General features: G+C 55.8%; 1 protein-coding gene across 4 annotated transcripts; it reads right to left on the bottom strand.

Moving 5' to 3' along the window:
* Window positions 1–2,407: 2,407 nt before the first annotated feature.
* Window positions 2,408–25,766, bottom strand: ZNF414 (zinc finger protein 414). Of its 4 annotated transcripts, none has more exons than XM_039516070.1 (9): window positions 25,617–25,766; window positions 13,091–13,235; window positions 11,498–11,605; window positions 10,167–10,274; window positions 8,190–8,295; window positions 6,945–7,483; window positions 5,856–5,906; window positions 4,355–4,513; window positions 2,408–3,493 (listed from the first exon to the last, which is right to left on the bottom strand). In XM_039516070.1, the coding sequence occupies exons 1-9, from the start codon at window positions 25,617–25,619 to the stop codon at window positions 3,417–3,419; spliced, it is 1,296 nt and encodes a 431-aa protein (XP_039372004.1). In that variant the 5' UTR covers window positions 25,620–25,766; the 3' UTR covers window positions 2,408–3,416. The 4 variants fall into 4 exon arrangements, with proteins under 4 accessions (XP_039372004.1, XP_039372003.1, XP_039372006.1 ...); XM_039516069.1 differs by having other exon boundaries at window positions 11,498–11,608; XM_039516072.1 differs by lacking the exon at window positions 25,617–25,766 and adding an exon at window positions 25,410–25,548.
* Between the last annotated feature and the right edge of the window lie 437 nt (window positions 25,767–26,203).

The following is a 26,203-nucleotide window of genomic DNA, read 5'->3' on the forward strand; positions in this document are numbered from 1 at the left end:
CGGTGGGGGAAGGATAAGTAGAGCTGGGTACTATCTGCCCAGCAGTGCTGGCTGAGTTCCTGGCAGCTGATCGGCTTCTCCTAGTGAAGGCAAATATGAGCCGAGTCAGAATTGAGCCTTAGGGGGGTGGGAGGTGGAGTCACAGGGCTGAGGGCCAGTTTCCATGCTGCAGGTAGCCAAGTATTAAATCCCTGTTACAGCGGAGGCCCAGCAAGAGAAACTTCTCCAAGGTCCCCCAGGGCTGGGGCAGACCCTGTGGCTACCAGCCTCCCTGCTGCATTAGCCTGCCCCTTACCCAGAGGGTGGCGTGTGACTCCAGCAGCTTGGCGCAGTCCTACGCTGAGCATTCACGCTGGGCAGCGGGGGTGGGGGTGGCTTGCCCAGAGCAACGTGGGACAGAGGTGCCACTGTTTGCATTTCCCAGCCCCAGCCTGTGGAGTGAAATGGTGCCTGGGCCCCTTCAAGGGACGCGCTTTGCTCTGTGGCAAGCGATAACTAGGGGTGCCCCCCAGGGGTCTGTACTGGGCCCAGTGCTGTTCACCATCTTCCTCAAGGAGCTGGAAAAAGGGGTGAATGGTGAGGTGGCAAAATTTGCAAATGATCCAAAACTACTCAGGATAGTTCAGTCTAAAGCAGATGGGCAAGAGCTACAAAGAGACTTTGCGAAACAGGGTGACAGGGCAACAAACGGGTGGATGAAATTCAATGATAAATGCAAAGTGACGCACATTGGAAAATGTAATCCCAACTATCCGTATGAAAGGATGGGGTCTAAATTAGCTGTTACCACGCAAGAAAGCGTTGGGGAGAGTTTGCTGAAAACAGCCCCTCAATGTGTGGGGGCAGCTAAAAAGGGGAACAGAAGGTTGGGACTCATTCGGAAAGGGATAGATAATGAGAGAAAATATCAGATTGCCTCGATATAACGCCATGGTGCGCCCCATCTTGAAAACAGCATGCAGAGCGGGTCGCCCCAGCTCAAAAAAGATACATTGGAACTGGAACAGGTACAGAAAAGGGCAACAAAAATGATGACAAGGATGGAATAGCTTCCATATGAGGAGAGACTACTGAGACCTGGGACGTTTTAGCTTGGGAAACAAATGCCTAAGGGAGGAGGGCGGTGCTTGAGGGAGGCAGAGCCTATAAAATCATGCTGGGTGTGGAGAACGTACATAAGGACGTGTTATTTACTCCAGCTCCTAACACAAGAACTAGAGGTCAGCAAGTGGCATTAATAGGCCGCGGGTTTAAAACAAACAAAAGGAAGTGTTTTTTTTCCCTACAAACAGCCAGTGGAACTCTGCCAGAGGATGCTGTGAAGGCCAAGGTTAGCAGGGGTCAAAAAGGAGCTAGCTAAGTTCATAGGGGGAGGGTAGCAATAGGTCCATCAATGGCTATGGGGCAGGGATGGTGTCTCTAGTCTGTTTGCGCCAGAAGCTGGGAAGGGGTGACAGGGGATGGATCACTTGATTCCCTGTTCAGTCCCTCTGGGGCACCTGGCACTGGCCACTGTCTGAAGACAGGACACGGGGCTAGATGGACCAGTTGTCTGACCCAGTCTGGCCCTTCTTATGAATGGTGAACCTAGCACCATGGCTGCTTCCAGGCTGCTCCTGGAGCACTGTGGGTGGGTGGGTGGTAAACAAGAGGCTGGCAGAGTAACTGCTGGGGAAAAGGCCCTGCACCCTACGCCCTGTCTGGGCAGCGAGCTGGTCTGCTGCCTCTTTGGCGTCGTGATTGTAAGATCCGTGGCCCAGGCCCTCTCCCTTCCCGAGGTGCATGTAACACACTGGGCATGGGGGGGTGGGGGGGAAAGGAGGGGTCACCTTCACTACAACTAATTAACAAGTGAGGCCAAACAGCTGCAGCTTCCCTATCTTCTTTACCCCACCCCCCGTGTGAGACTGAAACAGCCTCTGGCTGGCCTTAGAAGAGGTCGGTGGGTAGCAGCTTAGGTTTTCTTAAACCAGGCTGCCGTGAGGTCACGAGCCGCCCCTCAACTAGGGAGGATTTTAACCTGGCCAGGCTGAAGTGGTTTTACTGCACAAAACCCCCTCTCACCTCTTGCCAGGTTTGGCTCCTGCTACCCTCAGTGACCCTTGCTTGCAAGGCAAAGGCAGCGCTTCGTTACCGTCTGGGCCATGAACCAGTTGCAGCAGGAGTGGCAGGAAGTTCCCCATCTCTCCAGCCTGGGGTCACACCTGATCCCACTCCCTGCACACCATAGCCAGGTCCGCCTCCCTCCTGGGCTAGATCCAGCTGGCTCAGCAGAAGGCTTCTGGGGCCCTTGCTCTCCAGGCCCTGAGAGCTGGATTAACCAGCTGGCAGAACCCGCCCCCCCATAGCTTTGGGCACGTCCCTGAGGGTCAGATTTCGAGCCAGGCTCAGACCCCAGGAAGGTGCAGACTGAGGAGGCCAGTTTCACACAGCAGCAAAGCTGGGGATGGGGGGAAAAAGGGGGAGCCCTTTTGAAAACCAGACCCACCCCCGCTCTGCCTCTGTCTCCCCTGCTGGGAGGCACAGCGGGCTCTGCCTGGTTTTCGTAGAGCATAAGCACCGAAGGGCAAAGAGGGGCTGGGTGTTCGCACAGCAGGTCCCAGCCTGAAGGCGCTGCCAGCGGAAGACACCAATCCTGCTCTGGCCAGCTCCCTCGGCCGAGCTTGGTGCTGTCAGCTTCCTGCTCCCCAAAAAGCAGAATTCTGCAGGTTGGCCTTGTCCCCAGCTTCCTGGCACAGTGCTCTGAGGGAAGCAGGGGTGGCTCGGCCAGGCCAGGCCCTGCCATTACCCTGTTCCAAATCAATTATCCTGCCCTGAGGCTACTGCCTAGCCAGCCCCGCTCCCCTCGAGCCCTCCCCATGCAGGGTACCCACCTCCAACTCCATCCCCCAAAGGAAACTCACACCAGTGTTTACCCAGCTGCAGCCTGTGCTTAGAGCCCTGCTGCTCAGCCCCCTGTTCCACGCCCAGGGAGAGGCCAGGCCCAAGGCAGCACCACGCAGAGCAGACGCAGACCCTTCTGTCCAATTCCCATTTATTTCTTAGCGACCTCATCCCCGCGAAGAAGTCCACTAACTCCTGAGCAACTCTACCAGGCTCTACAGAGAACCCTTGTGCCTGAAGCAATAAGATCTGGAGTAGGGGGGGATACACAAGCTTCCAGGACTTAAATTTAAGTTTCCCAAAAGAAAAAAACACCTAAAACCCCAAGGAAAAGCCTCTCCCTGCCCAAACTCTTTGCAGTGCACAGCTTGAAGTCAGTGGCATGGCTACAGGTGAGGGGAGGGGTGCAAACACAGCGCCGGCAGAAGAGGGGGGGTAGGTTCCTGCTGCAGCACTGGCTTTTACGTACCCCTGGTCCTATGGCATTCCCATGCACACCTCCCTCCCTCCCCACCCCTGGCTCAGCAGGAGCATCAGAGCTGCGAGTACAGGGAGTTCTCCATCTCCGGCGGGAGCTTTGAGTGGAAGGAGGCGAGGCCGACGCCGAAGTCTGTAAGAGAAGCACAAGGGAAAACCATCAGCGCTAAGAAATCCACCAGCTCCTGGGCAGCTGCTCGAGAGGCTAGGGCCAAGTGGGGCACTGGGTGCATGGCCTCCTAGCTTGCACGGGGCCAGCGCTGCGGCTTCACGCCCTGCTGCTGCATTTCAGCGGAGCCCAGCTGGTGACCAAGAAAACCTAGTCGGGTCCAATACAACTGCCTTTAGGAGCTTGCAGAAAGGCCCAGGCCCGTATCTGCTCCAGGCACCTCGACTGACGCTGAAGCCTAATGATAAGTCCAAGGTCATTGCAGTTTGGTAGGAACCATCCACTTGTTCTGGGCTTGTGGGTGGAGCTGGAGTAGTTCCCCTTCCCCCAAACCGGCCCCTATGGGAGCGCTTTGGCCAGGACAGCTGGGCAAGGGCAGGTTTCCCGGCCAGGGTGGAGGATGGAGTTGGTGCAGCTCAGAGACAAGTAGGGAAGCAGTTAAGATCAGGGGCCATTTCTCAGGCAGCTTTAGCAGTGTCCACATCTCTCCAGTCCCTGTGCAGTGGGGCTTAGTCCCCTGCCTAGATCACTCAGAGACAAGTTTTCCTCCCCCCCTAAACCTCACCAAGCCAGGCTCCCTGCTTCTCCAGCCGCGGGGGGAGACAGGGGACGGGACTCCAGCCCTGTCAGGCTCTGGGAAGGGTGTGGCTTTGGGAGGCTGGGATATGACCCACTCCTCCCACTAAGACCACAGGAACACTTGTCACGCGAAGGAATCTGGGCTGAATTCGGGGGCTCAGGGTCCCAAGATCAGCTCCAAACAGCTCCTCCCACCAGAAAGCAGGGCAGATCCCCCCCCCCCCAGCTCCCCGCACCGGACCGCACCCATCTCTCCATCCAGCCGGCTGGGCAGGGGTGGATTCTTGTGCTGATCGTCGATGTGCAGCGTCATCTCTTCCCGCGAGGCGCTGGAGAACGGGCACTGCATGCAGGTGTAGCGCCCTCGCGTGTGCTCCCACACGATGCGGCTGTTGGAGGAGTGGCCTGCAGCACAGGGGGCGGAAAGCGTGTGCGTTGACTTGCTAGTGCCCTGGGACAGCAATCGCACGGGCATCCCCTTCCCCCAGGCATGCGCAGCTGTTCAGCACCACGCCGGCAGCACCTGGGCCGTGCCCCCTGAAACACACCCAGCAGCTGACGGCCGTGGGAATGGGAGATCCAAAGGCCAAGGCAGGCAGCATGGTACATTGGACTGGGCTTCAGGACGCCTGGGATCTATTCCCAGTTCTGCCATTGACCAGCTGGTCTCCTCCCGCCCTTGGTCCGTCTTGGCTCTTGAGATGGTGCGTGCTTTGGGGCAGGGGCGGTCTCTCTCTGGGCAGCACCCGGCAGAGTGGCCTGGGTCTCTGGCGCCTCTCGCTGCTACTGTTAACGCCCCTAACACAGAAAAGGAACCGGGGGCTGGGGCCAGCGGCTGTTCCAGTTTAAGCCCCAAAGGGCAGGTCATGCCCCTGCCCAAAGCCTTCGCTCCCACACGCTTGGCTCGGCTGGGGAAATCCAAGCCTCCCTGGTATCACAGAAGAGCAGCTGATTTCCCACGCCTCCCAGGTTTGGCATGGGCTCCAACAGGGACAGGCCAGGCTGACATGGCTTCCAAGAGGGGCCAGGCCTCCGAGACGATCTCTGCTCGGTACAGAGTGGAGGGGGGTAAATGGTCGGAGTCCCCAGAAACTGCAGGGCCACTATCCCTCCCCAGATATCAAGGCCAGCGCCCCCCAGAGTCGGGCTGAGGGTAACAAAGCCGGCCCCGCTCAGGGTTTGGTTTAAATAAGAAGTCTTGTCCATCAAGACACCACAGCAGCTGTCAGTCCCAGACAACTGCTGCTCACCGCCAGATAGATCCCCCTCCCCCAGGAAGGCAGCACCCTCCCTTCTCAGCTAGAGGTACATCAGCAGTTTAATACCAGGCCTCTGTATTACGTCCCTTATCGAGGAGCTCGGAGGTCTCCCCTCCAGTGACTGAGCTGTCTTGATGCTGCTTAGCTTGCAGGCAGTCAGGGCATGGGGCTGCAGGTTAGAACGGCCAGACTGGGTCAGACCCCTGGGCCATTTCACCGAGTGGCCAATGCCAGTTGCTGCAGAGGGACTGAACGTTATTGGACTAAGCCACAACCACAGGTATCGCGGTTGTTTCGCCCCCTGGGTGGTGCCCTTGGGCCCGCCAAGGACTAAGTGCCCCTTGCTGTCCTGGGTGACGTGGCTAATTCAAGCCCTCCCCTGACTCTCCCTGGGTTCCCCAGTTCCCAGGGCAGGTCACCCCCTCACCGCACAGCAGCACCACCCAGTGACCAGAGAGCAGCCCAAAGCCGAGAGGTGCCGCACTAACCTGAAGTCACACCTGAGCCAAAGCATGGGAGGCGTGGGCCGACGCACACACCTGCGAAGGGAATCGAGGGGCGAGAAGCATTAGGCCTTCCCCTCCCTTGGCTGGGGGGGAAGGGAAGCGACCGAGAGGCCCTGGCTCGGATGCCAGCTGTGTCCAGCTGCAGCTGCCACTGGCTTTTCAGAACAAGGCTGACGGGACCAGGGGGCATCACTCCAGGCGCTGCCCCCGCAGGACTCCACGGACAGTTCCAGGGGGTGGAAGCGGGACGGAGATTGGCGGTGTGTGGGGGAGCTGAAGGGGGATTTTTTTTTTTTTTTTTTTTTTTTTTAAAGCACCGAGAGGGACTTTCACACTGGAGCCAATGAGAGCCAGGAACACGTCCTGTTGCTCACACCATCCGCAGGTTTGTCAGGGCATTAGCTGGGCAGCCTGTCGCCGGGGCGCTTCCTCCCGCCAGATCCTGCGCCGAAGGGGTCCCCAGCGCAGGCCGACGATGGCCATCACGGGAAAGGGAGCGGGGCTCACCAGCTGAGCACAGCGGCCACAGGCTGGCGGGAGGAACAGGCCCGGGAGGTGTCACGGCCTCGGTTACAGAACGAGAGGCGAATTCTCCACTGGCGCGGTATCTCCATGGAGGTTGGTGGAGCCAGCGGAGGATTCAGCCCAATACACCCCCAGGCCTTGGCAAACAAACAGAGCAGGATAAATGGGATCGTGCCTCATGCCCCACATCTGGGGAGCCCTCCAGGAGAGACGTGGATCTTGTTCTCAAGTTTCCGCATGGAGCAGCTTGTCTGGTGGGGGCGAGATGTTGGGATGAGGGGTGGAGACATGGCCACTGGAACCCACCCCATGGAGCCCGGGACAGAGGGAATCTGGGAGCTTGAGCAAGTGGGATCTGTCTGGTTCTCAGGGTGGCAAGGGAGGACAGGGCAGCTGGTGGGTAGCGTCCTCGGCTGGAAGTGCCTCCCCGCCCGCCTGTGGGTTCTCGCAGCAGCAGCCTGGGGTGAGCCTGGAAGGAGGTTTGCTGTAGCCTGGGGGATTCCCAGCTGAAGACGACAGATTTACCTGCTGGCCCTGTGTTCTCACCTTGACTTTTCTTCCACACAGCGTTGGAGACGGGGAGGCCTTGGCTGGGCAGATACTGCCTGAGGCGATGCTGAACTGAAGCCTGAGGTAAGCTGTAGGGAGAGGGGTGCATGTAGGACAGGAAAGACCCCGGCACCGAGGAGTGAGGCTGGCCCGAGAACCGGGTCAAGGACGACGGCCCGAAGAGCGAGGGCTCCAGCAGAGGGAACGGGTGGGAGGCCGGAGAGACCAGAGGCATGGACTCCAGGGAGCCGTGGAGACCAGGGAGACTAGTGGGGAGTGAGGCTGGCACGGCGGTGGAGACAGCGTCCATGCTGGGGAGGATGGCTTCTTTCTCCATGTGCCGGATGACGCTCTGGAGTTTGGGCAGCCCCTCCAGCGGCTTGGCCGGGGGGTCCTTCTCCAGTCCGGAGGTAGCAGGTGCGGGGGGCCTCTCGGCTTTCTGCGCCGGAGCCGGGCTGCTGGCGCTGTCGGAGCAGACGTGCAGGTGCTTGAAGAGGGAGCGGTGAGTCCGGAAGCGCAGCAGGCAGTTCTCACACCTGGGGAGCGACAGGAGAGGGCGAGTCTGCAACGGCCCGGCCCGAGGGGAAACTGCCAGCCTGCAAGCTCAGCAGAGAGGCCAAGAGCCGAGCGGACCAGGAAATCTCTCTCGTGGAGGAAGGAGCCATCCCAGGCACATGGCCCAAACCCACCAGACTCCGCTAAGGTTGAGCCATTTTTCTTTGACCTGACCCTTCCCCCACAAACCGGAGCCAGTGCTGCAGCTGCCTTCTGCCCCTGGGGTTGGCAGAGCAGTGCCAGCGGCCGCGTGCCCCTCTCTTGTCAGCTGCCACCCCCTGCTGCGCAGCCAGAGGCGCCGCCACCTTGGCATGCGCAGCCCAGCACGGCGGCCGCGGCCGGCAGGAGCGGAACAGGCAGCGGCTGCACAGACCCCGACCCTCGGAGGCGGGTCCCGTTGGGCTGCGGGACTCTAGAGCCCAGAGGACAAAGCCAGCACCGAGGAGGGAGAAGAACTGGCCCATTGCATCCCACAAGGGCCCCGCCCCAAGCAGAGGGACAGCACGGAGCCGCCCCCCAAGCCACAGGAGAGAGCCCCATTGCTTGGCACATTGGAGAACAGTCTGGCGGGTGCAGTGCCCTGCCTAGGAGATCTGGGGGCTCTGGACTAGCTGGGACCAGTGAGAGGGGTCGGGGAGGGAGGGGAAGAAGGGGCTTTATTTCTGTGACCCAAAGAGGGGGACTTACTTGAAGTAGCGGTTCGGCTTGTAGTGCACCTTCATGTGAGCCACCAGGTCCTGCATGCTGGGGAAAGTTTCCGTGCAGCCCTGGGTGGGGCAGTGGAATATTTTACCTGGCAGAAGAGGGGCAGAGGGGTCAGTGGGACACCTAGAGTCAGGTCCACAACGTTCTCAGCTTAGAGCGAGGGATTCTTTCGAACCAGCTACGCAATGGTTAGGGAGCCCAGCCCCTTCGACACGCACACTGCTCACCTCTGTGAACACACTCAGAACGGCCACAGGAATGCCTCCCTTAAAGTCGTCCCGGTTAACACCCTTACATCGCTGATCAAGCGGAGAACATGCTCCTTTCAAGTTGCGCAAGGCTCCCTTATAACGTCGTTTGGCAGCTGCCTGCTTTGTCCACTGCTGGCAGAAAGAGCAGCCCGGTGGAGCTAGCTGGTGGGGGCTTGGAACCAGGGTGGACCGGCAGCCCCCACCCCCACCAAGCAGGCTATCAATTGCCAGCAGTTCAGCTGTCCCTCTCCCCACTGCCATGTGCTGCTCCTGCCCTCTGCCTTGGAGCTGCTCCCAAGAGCCTCCTGCTTGCTGCGTGGAGGGGGAGGGGGGCTAATGTCAGGGTGTCCCCCTCCTCCCTGCTCCTGCCCCCCGCTTACCCCATCTCCATAGAGCTGGGGGGACATGACAGGGCTCAGGACGGAGGGAGCTTCCTGATCTACTTAAAAAGGCAATGTACTTAGAGTGGGGTCAGTGTACTTAAAGGGGCAGTGTGCATCTCTCTCTCACACAGGGTGTGCATCTCTGTCCCTGTCTGCCATGCTGTCTCCCCTCCCTCCATTCGTGCTGCCTTGTAGAGCGTGAGGCTACATTAACATCATGTTAACCCTTGAGGGCTCAGCCGAGTGCTAGTTCATCATTTAGCAGTAAGGTATTCCCTGGGAAATAGCCCTCCCTCTGACTCCATCACCTCAACCAAGCTTCACAGTTACACACACACACACACACACACACACTCTTTTGTCTGGTGAAAACATTTTCCCTGGAACCTAACCCCCCCTATTTACATTAATTCTTATGGGGGAAATTGGATTCGCTTAACATAGTTTCACTTAAAGTTGCATTTTTCAGGAACATAACCAGAACGTTAAGTGAGCTACTGCATTTGCCAGAGAGGGCAGGGGACCTTGTTATCACAGCAAGGGAAATTTCAACTCCTCCACCCCCCAAAAAACCCCAAAATAACCCCCCCCCCAGGTTAATTGGACACTTTAGCAGCGCAGCGGCTTGGCAGCGAGTGGCTAATAAGATGAGGGGGTGCGGAAGAGAACCTGGGGGTGGGAACGTTAGTGAATTAGCTTCTCCTCGGACAGCAGATCTGATCTCGCGCCCAAGCGGCAGGAGCACACTGGTGAGCGTTTGGGATCAGGGAGCTGCTGTTTGCGAACACTTGGCTGGGCGAGTGCCGGTTCACACTGTCTGGGGTGGGAGGCGTTTGAAACACAACACAGGTTTAGAGCTACAAGCTCCCATTCCCACGTACTGCTAGAAAAAGTTATGGCCAGAGGACCCAGCGTCTCCCGTTGTTCCCTGTTGGAGCAACTGAGACCTGAGCTCCTGGGAGAGTCCAGCACCTGTAAACCCGGCCTGTGTCACCCTACGAGTTTGCACTCTCCCTGCCAGCCCATCAGTGGGTAGCAATACCATGTGACTTCAGTGGACAATCACCGCTCCAACAAGTGCTCACACGCAACCCACAGGCTGGAGTCTCCTCACCAGCAGCTCAGTCATCAACAGCAAACCGATGCTTTACAAGTAGCAGAGCCGGGCTGATGCCGCAGAGGAAGCACTGGGAAGGGATAACGAGGCCGCCTCATCTCGGGCATCCAGCCTGCCCTAGCATGTGGTGTCCTGACACCCCACCTCTCGGCAGCAAGGCCCCCCTTCTCCCAGCACCCCGCTGGAATGATATGCAACCAGGTCTTACCCTCCAGGGACTGGGTGGGTCTGTAGTGGACTCTCATGTGATCCATGAGCTCCTGCATGCTGTGGAAGGCTAGCTTGCAGCCATAGCTGGAGCACTGGTAGTGCTTCCCTGAAAGGAGAGAGAGCCACTGGAGTCAGTTCTCTCCCAAGCCCGAATAACTTCCCCGCCTTCATGTCCTCCCTCCTCCCCAGAATGAGGGCACGGCCTCACTGGTCCTCCACTGCTGGCATCAGAATTAGCTGGCTTGGGCACGATGCGCGTCACCCACCCGTGAGGGCGTGGCAGGTTGCCTCTCAAGCAGAGATCTGGGCCAGAGATCCTGCAGATGTGAAACATACCGGGGTCACCCAGGAAAGGGGTGCAGAGGGTGGCAATGGCCATTTGCTCCCCCCCACAGCATACCTCACCCCTGACCTGGGGGGATCCCCAATGGCTCATTGAGGCTGGGGCTCTCTGCTGAGATGAGCAACCAACGGGGCCAGTTCACACTGAGCGCAATGGTGATTTTTGTCCCTGATGAGACCCACCGAACTCCTATCATACAGGCTGCTGAGCAGTCAGACGGCAACAGGTTCCAGTCCCTATCAGCCTGGGCTCTGCTCGGACCAGAGACGAAGGGTCCAAAGCTGCAGAAATGTTCCATCACGTCCCCCCCCCACACCCCTTCGTCCCACCTCTGCCTCTCTCCCGCCACTGCCTGGTCTCTCTCCCCTGCTCCAGGCAGCCACTGCTTTCCCTTGCCACCTCCTCCAGCGCCACCCCTCTGGGTCTTCTCGCTGGGACAGTTCTCAGGCCGAACAGGAAGAGTTTAGCTGATTAGCCCAGGAATACAGTAAAGGAATCTGGCCTGAACCCAGGGGCGGCTCTAGCCATTTCGCCGCCCCAAGCACGGTGGCACGCCGTGGGGGGCGCTCTGCCGGTCCCGCAGCTCTGGTGGACCTCCCGCAGACGTGCCTGCAGAGGGTCCGCCGGTCCCGCGGCTCCGGTGGACCACCCACAGGCATCCCTGCGGGAAGTCCACCGAGCCGCCTGCCGCCCTCCCGGCAACCGGCAGAGCGCCCCCCGCAGCATGCCGCCGCAAGCACGTGCTTGGCGTGCCGGGGCCTGGAGCCGCCCCTGCCTGAACCCAAACTCCTCCCCCTTCTCTAGCAAGAATCCCAGGTTAACATTTAAGGGACAAGTTCGAGTTAGTCTCCCCAAAGAAAACAGATGAACAGTCGTGCCCCTGAATATACCTGGAGCGGTGCCCTCTGCTGGAAGAGAGTGGACCTGCTGGGATCACAGTTCTACCCTCCCCCACCCCCCGTGCACTGCTACGCCCTTGAGCTCACCTGGGAGGGGTCTGCGCTTCGAGAGCCGCAGGTCCTGAGCTTGTGCCCCGCTGCCTCCACTTCCTGTTGGGTGCATCTGGCTGCCCGACACAGCCGGGTCATTGTAGCCTGCTGGAGAGATCCAGAATTACGACGGGAGCGTGGCCACCTGAGACGAACTCCCAGCAGCCTGGCGAGGCTGAGCTGCGACGTTGCCCAGTGCATAGCAAAGCGATTGCCAGTGCCAGGCAGAGGCCATCAGAACAGGAGCGCGTTAGGCACAGTGGGATATTTCAGCTGTCGTGGTGTATTTCAATCAAGGCCATTGCTGGGGGCCACTTCCATGCTTCTCAGCGTTTGGACTCCTTTTCAAGTTGAACCTGGATGTTGGGTTTTTATGGGAAGCATCTAGGTTTGTCTACCTTGCAATTCAAAACCGGCGGCTGGCCCTGGCCAGCCGACTCGGGCATGGGGGGCTCGGGCTATGGGGCTGTTTCAGTGCGGTGGAGATGTTTGGCCTCAGGAGTCCAGGATCTAGGACCCTGCAAGGTCTACACTGCAATTAAACAGCCCCTTAGCCCGAGTCAGCTGGCACAGGCCTGGCTCTCGCCCGTAGCTTCCTGATGCCGGCTCCCAGCCTGAACGCCTCGGAAAGGGTTGTGAGCCGCACGGGGAGGGAGCCACAGCCAGGCTCCTCCACAGGGCATCTGGGGACAAAGAACCAGCTCTTCCACTTCCCACCGTTGGAGGCCAGCAGGAACCAAGGCCTCAAGGCCATTTAACAGCCAATGTCCCGCTCGTGCACGACGTTCTGAAGCTCCGTTTGCTCTGGAGCAAAGAACGATTCTTTGCAATAAGCTTGTTAGCCCCTGGATCCAAGAAGGGCATGCCCCGAACAGCTCTACACACGGGCGTCTCTAGCCTAGGGACGACTCCTACGGAGCACGTGTAGGATGCACTTTGGAAGTCAGAATTGTCATTGACCCAAATGGATTCCCTCCTCCCCCACCGAAAACTAAGGTGATACACTAGATCTTCACCACCACCAGGGCTATGCTACAGTCCAGACCTGGGATGGGGGCAGGGGGGTGGTGTAGGTCCACATTCAGCTAGTCTGAACAGGGCTGGACATTTTTTCAAGTGGGAAAAGCATTTCTTTCCCTGTTCTCCCATAATTCCAAGAGAGAAGCTGGAGGGATCTGTCCATCATCTTAGTCTGATCCATTAAGTCACTTGCCCCTCCCGCCCCTGGCCCCGTCCAAGCCTGAAAGGTTTCAGAATGGGAAGACAAGACCGCCTGGCGCTCCTCTGTGGACCCTGAAGAGGGACATGCTGTCTTAACACAGGTGGGAGGTGACGGCCGAGACCTAGAGGTGTGCTCAGCTGCTTCAGCAGGAGAATTCTGCACGCGGGTCCCACGTTTGACACCTCCCTCACCAGATCCTCGTGGGGCAAACCCACACAACGGGTTCAGGTTTTGTGTTACTGTGAGCGGGGGCTTTCCACACACGCACACTGCCCGTGGCTCTTCCCTCCCACGCCAACCGCCTCGCAACCTGCATCCACCCTCCCCGTCTCCCACCGACGGTTCGGCTCCCTCGGAAACGTATTTACCGCCCAAGGAGAAGGAGGGCAACGCCGCGTCTTTCTCAGTCTTCAGGGCTTTGCTCTTGACGGGACCGTAGTGCTCGTGGTAAGCGAGTGCCGTGGCGGAGCGGGCAATGCCGGGCACCGGCGAGGGGCTCTTCTCCTGGTGATGCTAAACCAGACACAAGGGGACAAGGTCAGCCGTGCACGGAGAGGTCTCGTGAACGTGCAAGACCGACACCGCCCCTCCCCAGCTGCCAGATGTGATGGACTCAAGCAGGGGAGAGCTGGCAGGGCCAGGCCCCGAGATGGGCAGGGGAAAGGTTCTGTATGAGGGGAGGCTGAAAAGGCCGGGGCTGATTAGTCTGGTGAGGGATACAGAGCTGCACATGGCAGCGTGGCCTGTCGGAGCTGGGAGCCAGGCCAGCCGCCCCCAAAAAGCAGGGTCTTTCTGCCCCCCCAAAACCAGCTGCTCCTTAAAACATTTTAGTTTCCCCTGCCCTGACCCTCCCCAGCGTGGCCTGGGAAAAGCTGCTGGGAGAGCAGTGACCAGTTCCATCCCCCCCTCCACCTATCTGCTACCCAGCTACTGGGGCATCTGGGTGCTAAGGAGGTAGCTTTACCACTACCTGTGGCCACAGGACCCATGGGAGCATCAGACTTCCTCAGCGAAAAGACAGGAGGCCCATCAAATGGGGAGGGGCTCACAGGGAAGATATGAGAGGGAGGGGGAGGCATGTTAGGGAGTGGTCCTGGCCCACCAGCATTCTGCTCTCTCTCCGCTCACTCCTCCCTGCTCCTCGTCCCCCACCACCGAGGCTGGAACAGAGCTGGAGGGGGGCAGCGGCTGGGCGGAAGGCCCTTGGGGTGGACAGGAGAGAGCGGTGCTGGGGAAGGAAAGGAAGGGGGAGCTGCTGGAGGGGACGGCTGGTGGAGGGCGGGGGGAATTGCCGCTCCTGCAGGGTCTGGTGAAGGACCTGCCCCGACGAAGCTGGGTCAGGCTCAGGCGGCAGGGCCCGTGAAGGTGGAGGCTGTACAGCTCTAGGGTGACCAGACAGCAAATGTGAAAAATCGGGATGGGGTGGGGAGGGTAAAGGAGCCTATATGCGAAAAAGACCCCAAAAATTGGGACATCTGGTCACCCTATACTGCTCCCTCAGGCCAGCGTGTGGGATGGCAGCATCAGTCAGGAACAAATCACGTCAAACCAACCGAATGTCCTTCTTGGACAGCGTTCCGGGCGCAGCGGATAGAGGGGAAGTGGTAGATGGGGGATCTCTTGATTCCGGTAAGGCTGTCCCACATGAGGCTCTCATAAGCACACTAGGAGTCACTATAAAACGGGTGGTTGAAAGACCGCTCTCAAGGAGTAGTGATCAGTGCCAAACTCAGAAGGCGTTTGTAGTGGGGTCCCACAGGGGTCAGATCGGGGTCTGGTACCGTTCAATGTTTTCATTAGTGACTTGGATCACGGAGTGGAGAGGATGCTTATTAAAACTGAAGATGTCACAAGCTGGGAGGAGTCGCCAGCACTTTGGGGGGCAGGATTAGAATTCAAAACAACCGTGACAAATTGGAGCATTGGTCTGAATTCAACAAGATGAAATTCAATAAAGACAAGTGCAAAGTACTCTGTGTAGGAAGTGAGGAGGGGAAATCAAACGCACAACTACAAAGTAGGGAATAGCTGGCTAGGTGGTCGTACTGCTGAAAAGGATCTGGAGGTTACAGTGGATCACAAATTTAATAGGAGTAAAACTATATGATGCAGGTTTGAAGAAGGCCAGTATTCTGGGGTGTTGTATGTAAGACACAGGAGCTAACTGTCCCACCCTACTCGGCACTGGTGAGGCCTCAGCAGGAGGACGGTGTCCAGTTCCGGGTGCCCCACTTTAGGAAAGAGGTGGGCAAATCAGAGAGTCCAGAAGAGAACAACGAAAACGATAAAAGGTTTAGAAAACCTGACCTCTGAGGAAAGGTTAAAAAACTCAGATGTTTAGTCTTAAGAAAAGAAGACTGAAGGAGGGGGACGTGATAACTGTCTTCAAACACGTTAAGGGCTGCTACAAAAGAGGCTGTTGATCAGTTGTTCTCCATGTCCACTGAAGGCAGGACAAGAAGCAATGGGCTTAACCTGCAGCCAGGGAGATTTAGGTTAGATATTAGGGAAAAACGTTCCAGCTCTCAGGGTAGTTAAGCTCTGGACCAGGCTTCCAGGGGAGGTTGTGGAATCCCCGTCACTGGAGGTTTTTAAGAACAGGTTGGACAAACGCCTGTCATTGATGGTCTAGGTTTACTCGGTCCTGCCTCAGTGCAGGGGGCTGGATTTGATTTCTCAAGGTCCTCTCTTCCAGCCCTGCTTTTCTAGGTGGCCAGGCATGCTGGCGGCCGAGCTAAACCCAGGATCTTGGCCAGCCTTAGCCAGAGCGGATGCGGGAGTCACTGGCTTGACTGGTCATCTGCCTGGCAGGACAGCTGATGACGGGCAGCCTGCATGATCTTTCTCTCCCCCACACCGCCAGGGAAACAGGCCTTCCCTCCGTGGGTCCCAGCCTAAGCCTATTAGAAACAGACCGTCTTGAAAAAAGCCATTTTAAGTTCCGTTAGCTGCAGCAGGGATGAAGAAGCGCTGGGGAGCGGCAGCTGCCGGGCAGATAGGAGCTGAGGCAGGGAACACATCTATCTCACACCCCCCCACCCCCCGGGTGCTGTGCAGAGATGGGGAGCCAGTCCTCGCCCCGAGAAGCTCACCATCTAAACGAGGCCAAGCTGCCAAATGATATTTCCCCAAAGCTGTCGGAGCAGGACAGCTCTTCAGGACGGTGCTGAGATCAACCACCCCTGCAGAGCCACATCGGCCTCAGACGGTCCGGCCCCGGCCCAGTGGATGCATTAGCCTTGGAAACTCAAGGCTGTGAATGCCTCTCTCATGTCAGGAACTGGGCTGTTCCCTCACCTGCGCAGGGAGGCAGCAGTGGGAGTTAGAGGACAGGGGTGTGTAGGGGACCCCATGCCATCCCATCAGTAGGCTCAATGCCCCACCTCTCCCCATGGAGGGCTCAGGGCAGCCCAGCTGCTCGGGGACAAGGAGGTGCCCGAGCTCCCCCTTTGCTCAGACTCTCATGCAGGGATGAAAATCGAATGCCGACATTGCTAACTACAGGGGAGGTCCAGCTGGAGACCCTTGGGCCAGTCCGCTCCGGGCAAAGCGCCCACCATTACAGTGCAGGATGCTGGAGCTGGATTCCTAGTTTGCCTGGGCAGATGTCCTTGGGCCAGTGGGGCTGCTTCCTCCCTTGGCAAGGGCGAGTAACTCTAGTTCACACTGGCACATCAAGAGCAGGGCAGCACCATGCAGCAACTCACTAACTTGTTTCCAGGAGAGCCTGGTGTTTACTCTGTACCAGGCCTGAATGCAGCCAAGTACCCCTCAGCCCTGACCACTGCGGGAGGGTCACAGAGGTCGCTCCATGGCCTCCTTGATCCTGGCCTGCCAGTTGTGGAGACTTGTCCCAGTAGGAACTAGCCTGTGACCATTAAACTCATTTTCATGCAAACCAGTAGTCAGATGAATGACTTTTGATCATTATTGCCCTGGACAGGATCTGAACCCGTGACCTAGAGGTGCAAGGCTCCCTACTGCCAAAACCCCCTGGATACCCGCCACAGCCCCCTAGTATCCCATGTGTTTCTCCTCCCAGCACCCAGTGAGGTTTGACATTTTACAGATGACATGCCCATGGGCACGCAGGAAGCCTGTGGCAGAGCGAAGAATTAAACTTGGGTCTCCCAAATGGCAGGCTAGCACCCTAACCACTCCTCTCAGAAGGGCCACAGATGGATCCCGCACTGCCAAGAACACCCAGGCCGCTTGCAAACCACCGGTGAGTGTGGCACCTGCCACGTTTAGCTTGGTGTTGGGGCAGCTGGTACCTCACAGAACCAGACCCCGCTAAGGTGCCTCTGATCAGCAAGGCTGATGGCGGGCAGAAGCTCGGTCCTGGTTTGTGCAGAGGCAGCACGGTTTAAAAGCCTGCTCTGTGGTGCACAAAGAGGAGCCTGTTTCTCCTCCTGGCCATGCTGCAGTAGAGTCTGTCAGGGGTAGGATTCCCCAAGCGAATGCAGTCCCAGTGCAGCGACAAGCATCGCAGACCGTGCCAGCTAGGGATGGAAGGGGATAAGGGCCTTGCCCCAACAAATTAACACGTGGCTTCAAACCCAGCTGCACTGTACGGGAGTTGTCAGCAGTGGGGATTGAACCTGGGACTTCTGGTTGGGAAAACACACACCCCACTGCCTGAGTTAACAACACCGCCACCTTCTGGCAAAGGGCCGTAGCAGGTTCATTAACCTTTGTGGGGCAGCCACCGCCCAAGCACCATTCTGACCCCCCGTCTTGGTCAGCCGTATTCCCCTCATGGATTTTTCAGTGGAAAAGTAAAAGCGACAAAGAGGAGGAACCCGGGCAAAGCACATCCTTGCGATGCCCAGCAACTTCCCATTTGCAGGTATAGTGCAGGAAAATACTTCCAGGTTATGGCTCGGTGACATCTCACCTTTTGTTCACCACAAACAGTTAAGCACTGGCAGGGTTGGGGCTGAAAAATGTACTGATCCGAGGCCGGCTGCTTAACTTTGGGGTTTGTATTTAAAACAAAAAACCAAAAAGCCCCGTATCTGGCTGTTAGCTAGCTCTTTTCATCAAGAGAGCTCAAAGTGCTTTACAGAAATCGCTAGCCTCCTTTTGCAGTTGGGGAAACTGAGGCATAGGAAGGCAAAGTGACTTGCTGTAGACCACCAGACAAACTAGTGGCAGAGCCAGAAACTGAACTGGGATCTCCCAAGTCCCCGTCCAGTGGCCTATCCACTAGGCTGCCTTGCCTTCCTCTTAGGCCAGATGCCAGTTGTATAGAGTTAGGGTGCTCAGCTTGTTCGCTTTCTGGTTTGGGGGCCTCTTTGCGGCCATCAGCAACAGTTTTATGCTACCTGCCCAGTCTGTGCCTTTAAAGCCAGAAACTCCCTGGGCTTGTCACAGGTCAGCACAATGAGGCTGCTGCTCCTGCTCGTTTACTTCTCCTCCTTAGAGGCCAGGAAAGGAAGGTTCTGGGAGAACAGTCAGGGAGGAGTAAGGACAGAGCCAGGGAGCCAGTGGTGCAGCAGGGGGCTGTGTGCAGTCGGTAGATGGATATTTGGGACTCATCAGGTGCAGAGGCCTTTGGGCCCAGCAGCTCAGGTGCCTACAACACTTGCCTGAGAAGTGGTACCCAGGACAAAGGTGAGTGATCACAGCACTCCAGTTACACTGGTGGCAGAAGTGGGATGCCCATACCGTCCTAGTGGTAAGAGGAAGGCCTCTTATTGGCTAGTTTGGCTGGCAGTAGCTGGGATGCAGGGGCCTGAGGACTACTCAGAAGTGACTGACACATTCCAAGCATGTCCGTAAATCCCAAGGAGGGGACCAGACAGGGCACATGGTGAGACGTGGGGCACCTCACAGGGCTATGCATCTATCAAGGACGCCTTCGAGTGGTCCCTGGACCAAACCACTGACCCTGAGTGGAACCGAGCAGGCTACAGCCCCCACACACAAGCCAAGGCAGGAATCTTTCAGTGGGGCAATTGGGACTTAGTCAGCTCAGAGGGTGCCTCTGCCACCCCCCCACCCGCCCTGAGGGATCAGAACTCTTCCCCCCACCCCCGCCCGCCCCTCCCAAACCCCATACAGGGGCTGGAAATTCTATGCTCTCTACACTCGTAGGCTGGGATTTTCCCCAGGCAGCGGAAGAATTTTCGTCCCAACCCCCAGAAGGGGTCTGAGGCCCCAGCGGGTGTTTGCTTTTCACGCCGTGAGCTTTTCAGCGTATCTCCTCCCTTGGAAATGTAGAGTAAAGAGACACAAAGTACCATTAGCAATAGGGTCAGCTTGTGGGTCTGTGCATTTGCTATCGTCAGTTTCTGTTGGAAATTCCCCCCCACACAATCTCTGTACAATCTCTGCGGGGGTAATTTTTTTAAAACAACAGAAGTGAGAACTACCAGGTCAAAAAAATCCCTACGTGCCAACATTCAAATGACCTCCCGGAGGTAGAAAGAATAAAAATGCTGCATATCAGACAAGTCTTAGGGAAAGTCAATCATTCAGCCCAACCTGATCAGTCCACACTGGACTGTCCCAAAGGCTGGTTCGGCTCAGTCCCACGGACACACAAGAAACAAAGACCAACAATCACCTCCAGCGAAAAGTAACCTAAAAGCGTGTAGAGAATTCCACAGAGATCTACATCGAGAGACCACGAAGGCTGCATCACGGAGTCACCTGACTGCCAGAGTGAAGTCTGCACATACAACCTTAGCTCTGCCCCTGCCCCCACTTGCGCATGTGCCTTTGGGTAAAGGGTTAAGTTTTCCAAGAGCACTTCTGACCTAAATCCCATTGAAAGTCAACTATGCTAGGCACTGGATGGACCACATAAGTCCCAGTCCTTGCCCCCAAAGAGTTTACAATTTAAGAGAGAAGACAACAGGTAGGTGGAACAAACAAGGAGCAGGACAGGGGAGGGAGGGGACAGGACAATATATTGGCACAGTCCTTGAAACATCCTATATCTAGTCTTGGGGTAGCGTGAACCAGACACACTGAAAGTCTTTGGTGTTCTAGGTTTATCCCCTACAGGCTAGTAAGATGTAAGTTGCATAGTATTAAATTTAGGAACAGCATGTGACCGATACAAGACTGTATCATGACGCATATACACAAAGGGACAGAGTTAAGGTTATATGTCAAGGTGAGCACAATACTGAGGTGGAGTGGCTAAACTGGGATGTTAAAAAGCACCTGTTTGACTTTGGAGCACAAGTCCCACTGTACGTCAATAGGATTTGTGCTCCCATCCCCCATGCAAGTTGCGCATGCAATGAGACAAGGGCTCCTAGTTCATTGAGCCCCTGCTCCAAAGCTTGCTTTAGCAAATGGGCGTCTTTGTATCAGCTTCATTGGGCTTGGAGCAGGCCTGAAGCGTGCCCTTCACGCTAGTGAAAAAACTGGAGCTGACTGGGACCCGGAATTCCTGGTCTGTGGGAAAGTCAGACGTTTAGAAAAAAAAGTTATTCCAACTGGGAACGAAAAACCAAAGTTTCAGAATTTCCGACAAAACAAAAAGTAAAAAAAAAAAAAATTGATTCAGGACCCTCAAAATATTTCATTTCGATAGCATCTAGGGTGAACAGACAGCAAGTGTGAAAAATCGGGATGGGGGTGGGGGTAATAGGTGCCTATATAAGAAAAAGGTCCCAAAATCGGGACTGTCCCTATAAAATCGGGACATCTGGTCACCCTAATAGTATCAAAGTGTTTCTTTAGCATCGTTTGATTCATTTTTACTGGTACTCAATCCGCATATACTAAATATACCTAAAATTAAACACTGTGTAATATAAAAAAAAATCTAAAGCAGCAAACTGAAGCAACTTTGTCAAAATGAAACATTTTGCCTTCCCCCGCCCTCCCCATCCGAAAAAATTACACTGACGTTAACAAGCTCCCACAAAACCGTCTGGATTTCAAAAGAAAACTGTTCCGTTAAAAGGTTTCCCACCAGCTCTAGCGTAAACCTCCAGGTGCCGAGCACAAACGGTCCAGCCACATGACGCAGCCCGCGCTGAGCAAACGGTTACCTCTTGCACGGGTGCTGCAGGCCAGGTTTGCATGCGTCCAGCTGCAACCCCAATGCCAGGGACGGCCCCAGGAGGAGCCGGAGATGAGGGGACAGGTTTCAGGGGGACCTCCAAGCAGGGCCAGCATTAGACTCACTGGGGCCCAGGGCAGAACGCCAAGGCCCCGCCGCATGGGGCTGAAGCCTGAGTCCCTGAGCCCCACCACCTGGGGCTGAAGCCTGAGCAATGTAGCTTCACAGGGGTCCCTGTGGTGTGAGGCCCCAGGCAACTGCCCCGCTTGCTACCCCCTAACACCGGCCCTGGCTTTTATCTGCAGAAAACCAGCTATTGTGGCACAGGCGGGCCGTGGAGTTTTTATTGCATATGGTGGTGGTAGGGGGCCTCAGAAAGGGAAAGGTTGAGAACCCGGCCATCGAGGTGCTTAGATCTCCGCTCCGGAGCACGAGGCCTATTTGCAGGGGAGGGACCAGCAAGCCTCAACTTTTCTTCCATTTGAAAGCCAGGGGTATTTCTCAATGGCTCTCCACGAGCCTTATGGCCCCGCGCGCCATTGACAGGGCAGAGGAGCGGAGAAAACCCACTGAAACACCGAAAATCCCTGCGGATTTGAAGTAAGAGGATGGAGAAAACCCTGCTGATTTGGGGTGGGGTGTGGGGGGGAGGGGAAGATAACTTGGCATAGATTTTCCCAGATCCCCCTGCTGATTTATAGCACCCCAGGTCAGGCTTCTCCATTGGGAGCAGCACCGCTCGTTGCTATGGCAACAACTATTCAGCCTCCTTTCTTCAGGGGTTCGATCTCAGGCAGGGAATGAGCATCTTCTAAGCCCTACAGGAAGCAGCGAGCGTGCGCCTGCGTAGTGGGAAGGGGGCGGGGGGAGAATCCAGTTTTCGGCACAAAACGTTCCGAGTTAAAAAAGGGACACGGCAGCAGGGTGTTTGAAATAGGGAGATTTTTCAGATCCTAGTTCCTCACTTTGGGCACTGCTTCAGCTCATCCCCAACTGGCCACTGTGTTTTGAGAGCCGGAGAAAGGAGAGAGAGAATTTTAGGCCTGATCTCCCTTGCAGTTTAGCCCCAATTTCAGCATCTGGTACAGAACAGCAAACTCCCCAAGTCCAGCTCTCCAGGTCCCTGCTCCTTGTTGCACCCGTTCACCCTCAGTGCAAAGCAGGTGCAGCACGTGATCAGATCAGAACGGGAGTGTTTTACAGGCCTCGTCCTCGGCCTGCCGCCAGATCAGACCAGGACCTTGCCCTGGTGTGACTGCACGAGGCGTGGGGCCATGGGCATCAGGGCTATAACTCCTTGGTGTATTTCTGTCCTCCAAACCTTAACTCTTAAGGTGCATCTGCAGCACAATCAGAGGCGGACAGCAGCACAGGCAGACATACCTGAGCTAGCACTGTTAACAGTGACATAGATGTGGTGGCACAGGCTTCAGCATGGGCTGTACCAGCATGCCGGGAGCCTGGGTACACACTTGCGTTGCTAGCTGCCCGCACCGTAGCCCGTGCCACTGCGTCTTCACTGCTCCGTTTAGCAGTGCTAGTGCAGCTAACATGTGTCGACCCATGCTGCAATCCTGCCTCGGGTTGCCGTGTGGACACACCATTAGAGTCAGGATTCCAGCCCTGAGCGCTAATTCAAAAGTCACTTTCTTCAAGTATTCACCATTTCCCCCAAGAGACGTTCACTAGTGAGCTCTCTCACTAGAACAGCTGCAGCCAAAACACGGTCCTTTACAAAATCCAAACCAACGTTCTTTGGGGGAGGTTGTTCAGAGCAACCACGCAGTCCTAACTAGGAGAGAAGTCCCCAATGCCACGTCTGTTAACGGCCACGGCTCGGCCCCCGAGTGCAAACACGAGGGCTCATTCAGACCAGCTGACACAGAAGACATTCACAAATCCACAGCAGTGGAACAAATAATCCTGTTTGAGAATCTACACCATGCTCTGCAGCTAGAGGTTTAATACAATTTCTGAAACACACATTGTCACACGCAGAGATAAGAGACAAAGGGTTTGGAACCAGGGACTCCTGATCGCTCACTGCAAACATAATAAAAGAGAAGGGAGACCAGAGATACAGGAAATAAATGCTATGACAGCAGAATGGCTTTTTCACTGATCGTTCTGCTGAGCTTTCAACCCACAGCTCTGGCGGCTGCTCGCTCAGTGTTTCCTGCTCAATCTGGAAAGCATAAATTTGCCTCAGCTAAGCCTTTTCCTTTCTTGATGGATACAAGCAGATCAGGGATCACGGGGTTAATTACGTACACGTTAAATAAAAATAACGGTGTTAAAAGAACACTACGACCGAGCTCAAATTGCACGAAAGTGAGATAATTCAGATTTCTCTTCCAAAGTCTCCTTGACTCACGCTCATCCCCCCTCCCACACGTGCGTTTTGTATTATCGCATGGGGCTGACCACGAACTTCAACGCCATAATCTACAGTTTGTAATGGATCCAGATGACGACACTTGTTTTTCCTTATTTGCAATATTAATATTTCAGCCTTAAACGTAGATTTCTTCCTTCCTTTTTTTTTTAAAATGAAAACGATGAAGGGAAAAGACAAGACCTTTGCATTTGTGATTAAATACATTCTCGGTGGAGATCGCTCTTATTTATGAAGCATCTAACCTGTGCTAGTGAGAGGAACACACAGAGTCGCTTTGAAACCCACTCTGCACCAAGCCGTGATCACACCTGGGTGTTAATTTCAAGATCTAGTCACCAGAATAAATGCAGCCATGATGGTGGATGACAGCGTTTCCCCTGCTCTTAATTATTTTCAGAGAGGGCTGCATGTCAGGATCCTGAATTTATGATGCTTTCACCATTTCTGTGCCAGCTTTTAATGGCCCCTAGTCAAGTGACTTGCCCTAAGCAACCTTTTTAATAGTCCTTCTGAAAATGCTGCTTCTTTCAAATCCTTCCTCATAGCTCACCTCGACCAGGTCTACGCTACAGTGGCACATCTTATGGCGCCGTGGCATAGGTGCTTCCTACATGGATGGAAGGGGTTTTTCCTTCCATGTAGTTAACCCACCTCTCCGAGAGGCAGTAGCTAGATCGGCAGAAGAGTTCTGCCATTGACCTCGCTGTATCTACACCAGGCTTACGTCCACCTACCTATAGTGCATAATTTTTAAGCGTAGACCAGGCCTTAGTTTGGAACCTTTCATCACTAATCTCTGCCTATTCAGGAAACAGAATAGATGATCTGATCGATCATCATCAGTAAAGCCACCTTCTCCCAAGGAAAAAAAAAAGGGGGGGGGAAAGAAAAAGTCCTGCTGGCACCTTAGAGACTAACACATTTATCTGGGCATAAATAAGTTATTAAATAAAATATTTATTATAAAATATAAATAAATAAAATCTGTACGCCCAAATAAATGTGTTAGTCTCTAAGATGCCACAAGGACTCCTCATTGTTTTTGCTGATACAGACTAACACGGCTGCCCCTCTGAAACCTTCTCCTAAGAGCCTCTCTCCCTCTCCTCTCCCCCATCTGACAGTGCTCTGTTGCCACTGCCCCCTGTGCTAACCTGCAAATTGATCTGCAGAGGAAGCCTCCTTCCATGCAGGGCCCTTTTGAAGTTATTCCAGCTTGCGGGACCTTCCTATGCGTCCATACTTCACCGCACACATCTGACATTACAGCAATAGGGGGCAAGGGGGAGAATTCCCCCCCCCCGATAAAAAAAACAACCAAACAAAGGCTCAAACCCCCGTTTTCCCTACCCCCCGTTTTCCCTACCAACAGCCGCACCACCCCAAACCGGTGCAGCATCCAGCAGCTCACCCATTGTCACAGCACATGCAAGCAATGCCTGACAGCCACCTCCAGTTCAGGCCGCCCTGAGCCCTCTGAATAACTGTAGCATCCCAGAACCTCTGCAAGCAACCCTAGGACAACAACAGAGCCAGTGCAGGCAGCTCTGGGACAAGGAGCCAGCTAACATGTGCAGTCAATCAGGGGTGGGGGAGAGAAACTGAGGTTTGGGGGAGGGGGGAGGGAGGGTGTCTTTTCAAACAAAGAGGAGTTATAAAAAGAGGAAAGAAAAATCAACATGAAATAAGCAGCTTCCTGTTAAGAAAAAAGGGGCCACTCCAGGTCCCTGTGACAGACAGGGGGAGGGTACAATGGGCAGGGTGGATTCCTTATACCACGTTCGCTCATAATCATCCTTAAGGCGGGGGTGGGGGGTGGAGGGGGGCAGAATGGCTGTAGTAACTGGGCCCCTGTACAAGGGTCCCACCCCCCCGGAGCCATCTGCCTGGCTCAGCTGAAAGCCAGTTTCAGTTTCCCTTTCCCCCCTGAGTGCAGAAGCTGCTGGCCAGTGGGCTAGTTTAGAGGGTCCTGGATCCAAATCCAGGACCCCCACCCCCCCGAACCAGGCATGGTAACCAAAGGACATACGGTCCCCTAGAGCGCTCCCTCCCCCTCGCCCCCTCCTCCCCCGGGGGCTTCAACACCCCCCCCCAGCAACATTTTCTCCTTTTGCAAAACACAAATGCGGTGGTTTTTAAAGGGGGTGGGGGAATATATAACGCCCCCCCCTTTTTAGCATGACCTGCTTCTCTCTTAGTGGGGGTGAGGAGGGGGGAGACCCCCCCCCCTCCTTAAACCAGCTCCTCCCAGGTCCTCACTTACTTTCAGCCCCTTCTAGCGCATTTCCCAGGCAGAGCCCAGCTGCCTCTGGTCAGTGTCAGGCTCCCTCTGCTGCACCGGGCTTGTTTATTTCGTGTCTCTGCTGGCCGGGACCAGGGAGGTGGGAAGGAGAAGGGGGGGGCCCTCCCCCCAACACACACACACGCACGCACAGGAAAGGCTGCTCCTGGGGTAGCCGAGTCCACCTACCATGTCTCTGGCAGGTCCCGCAGGGGAGGGGCTTTTGTTCTGGCTTTAGATCCCCAGTTCTCCCGGAGCAGCCGCGAGAGACATCAAAAGGCAAAGATGTTACATTGTAGCCATTTTATGTTAAGCAGCTGTCGCGAGACCGAGGGTGATGGGGGGGGGGAAGGGGGAGGGATTTGGTATAGAAGGGAAGTGAGGGATTAGATTCCTTTAGCAAAGGCGGGGGGGGATCTCCTGGAGTTGACAAGACTCCAGTACAAACCCCAGAGGCGGTGACTCCGCTCTCCTATCACATGATTGTGTCTCTCATGTGCTTCTGTCCTGCTTCTCCTTTGCTTCCTTTTTTCCCCTTAGTTTCTGTTTGGTTTTTTTTAACAGGCCAGAGCTGATGGTGCCAATAAAAAAAGATCCGCACAGGCCAAGGGGCGCCCGGGGTTTCTTTAGGGCAATGCACGGCGTGGCATCTGTGCACCGACCCATCACACCCAGCTGCAGAAAATGGCTGCAGCAGCCTGAGCTTTCGGGTGTCTGTCTCGGGCGTGGGGGTTGCACTCGCTTGCAGGCGCTGCTCTGTGCAAGGCCAGGCGCGA

The sequence above is a fragment of the Mauremys reevesii genome, linkage group 26 (genome assembly GCF_016161935.1).
Source record: "Mauremys reevesii isolate NIE-2019 linkage group 26, ASM1616193v1, whole genome shotgun sequence".
Taxonomy (NCBI): Eukaryota; Metazoa; Chordata; order Testudines; family Geoemydidae; genus Mauremys; species Mauremys reevesii.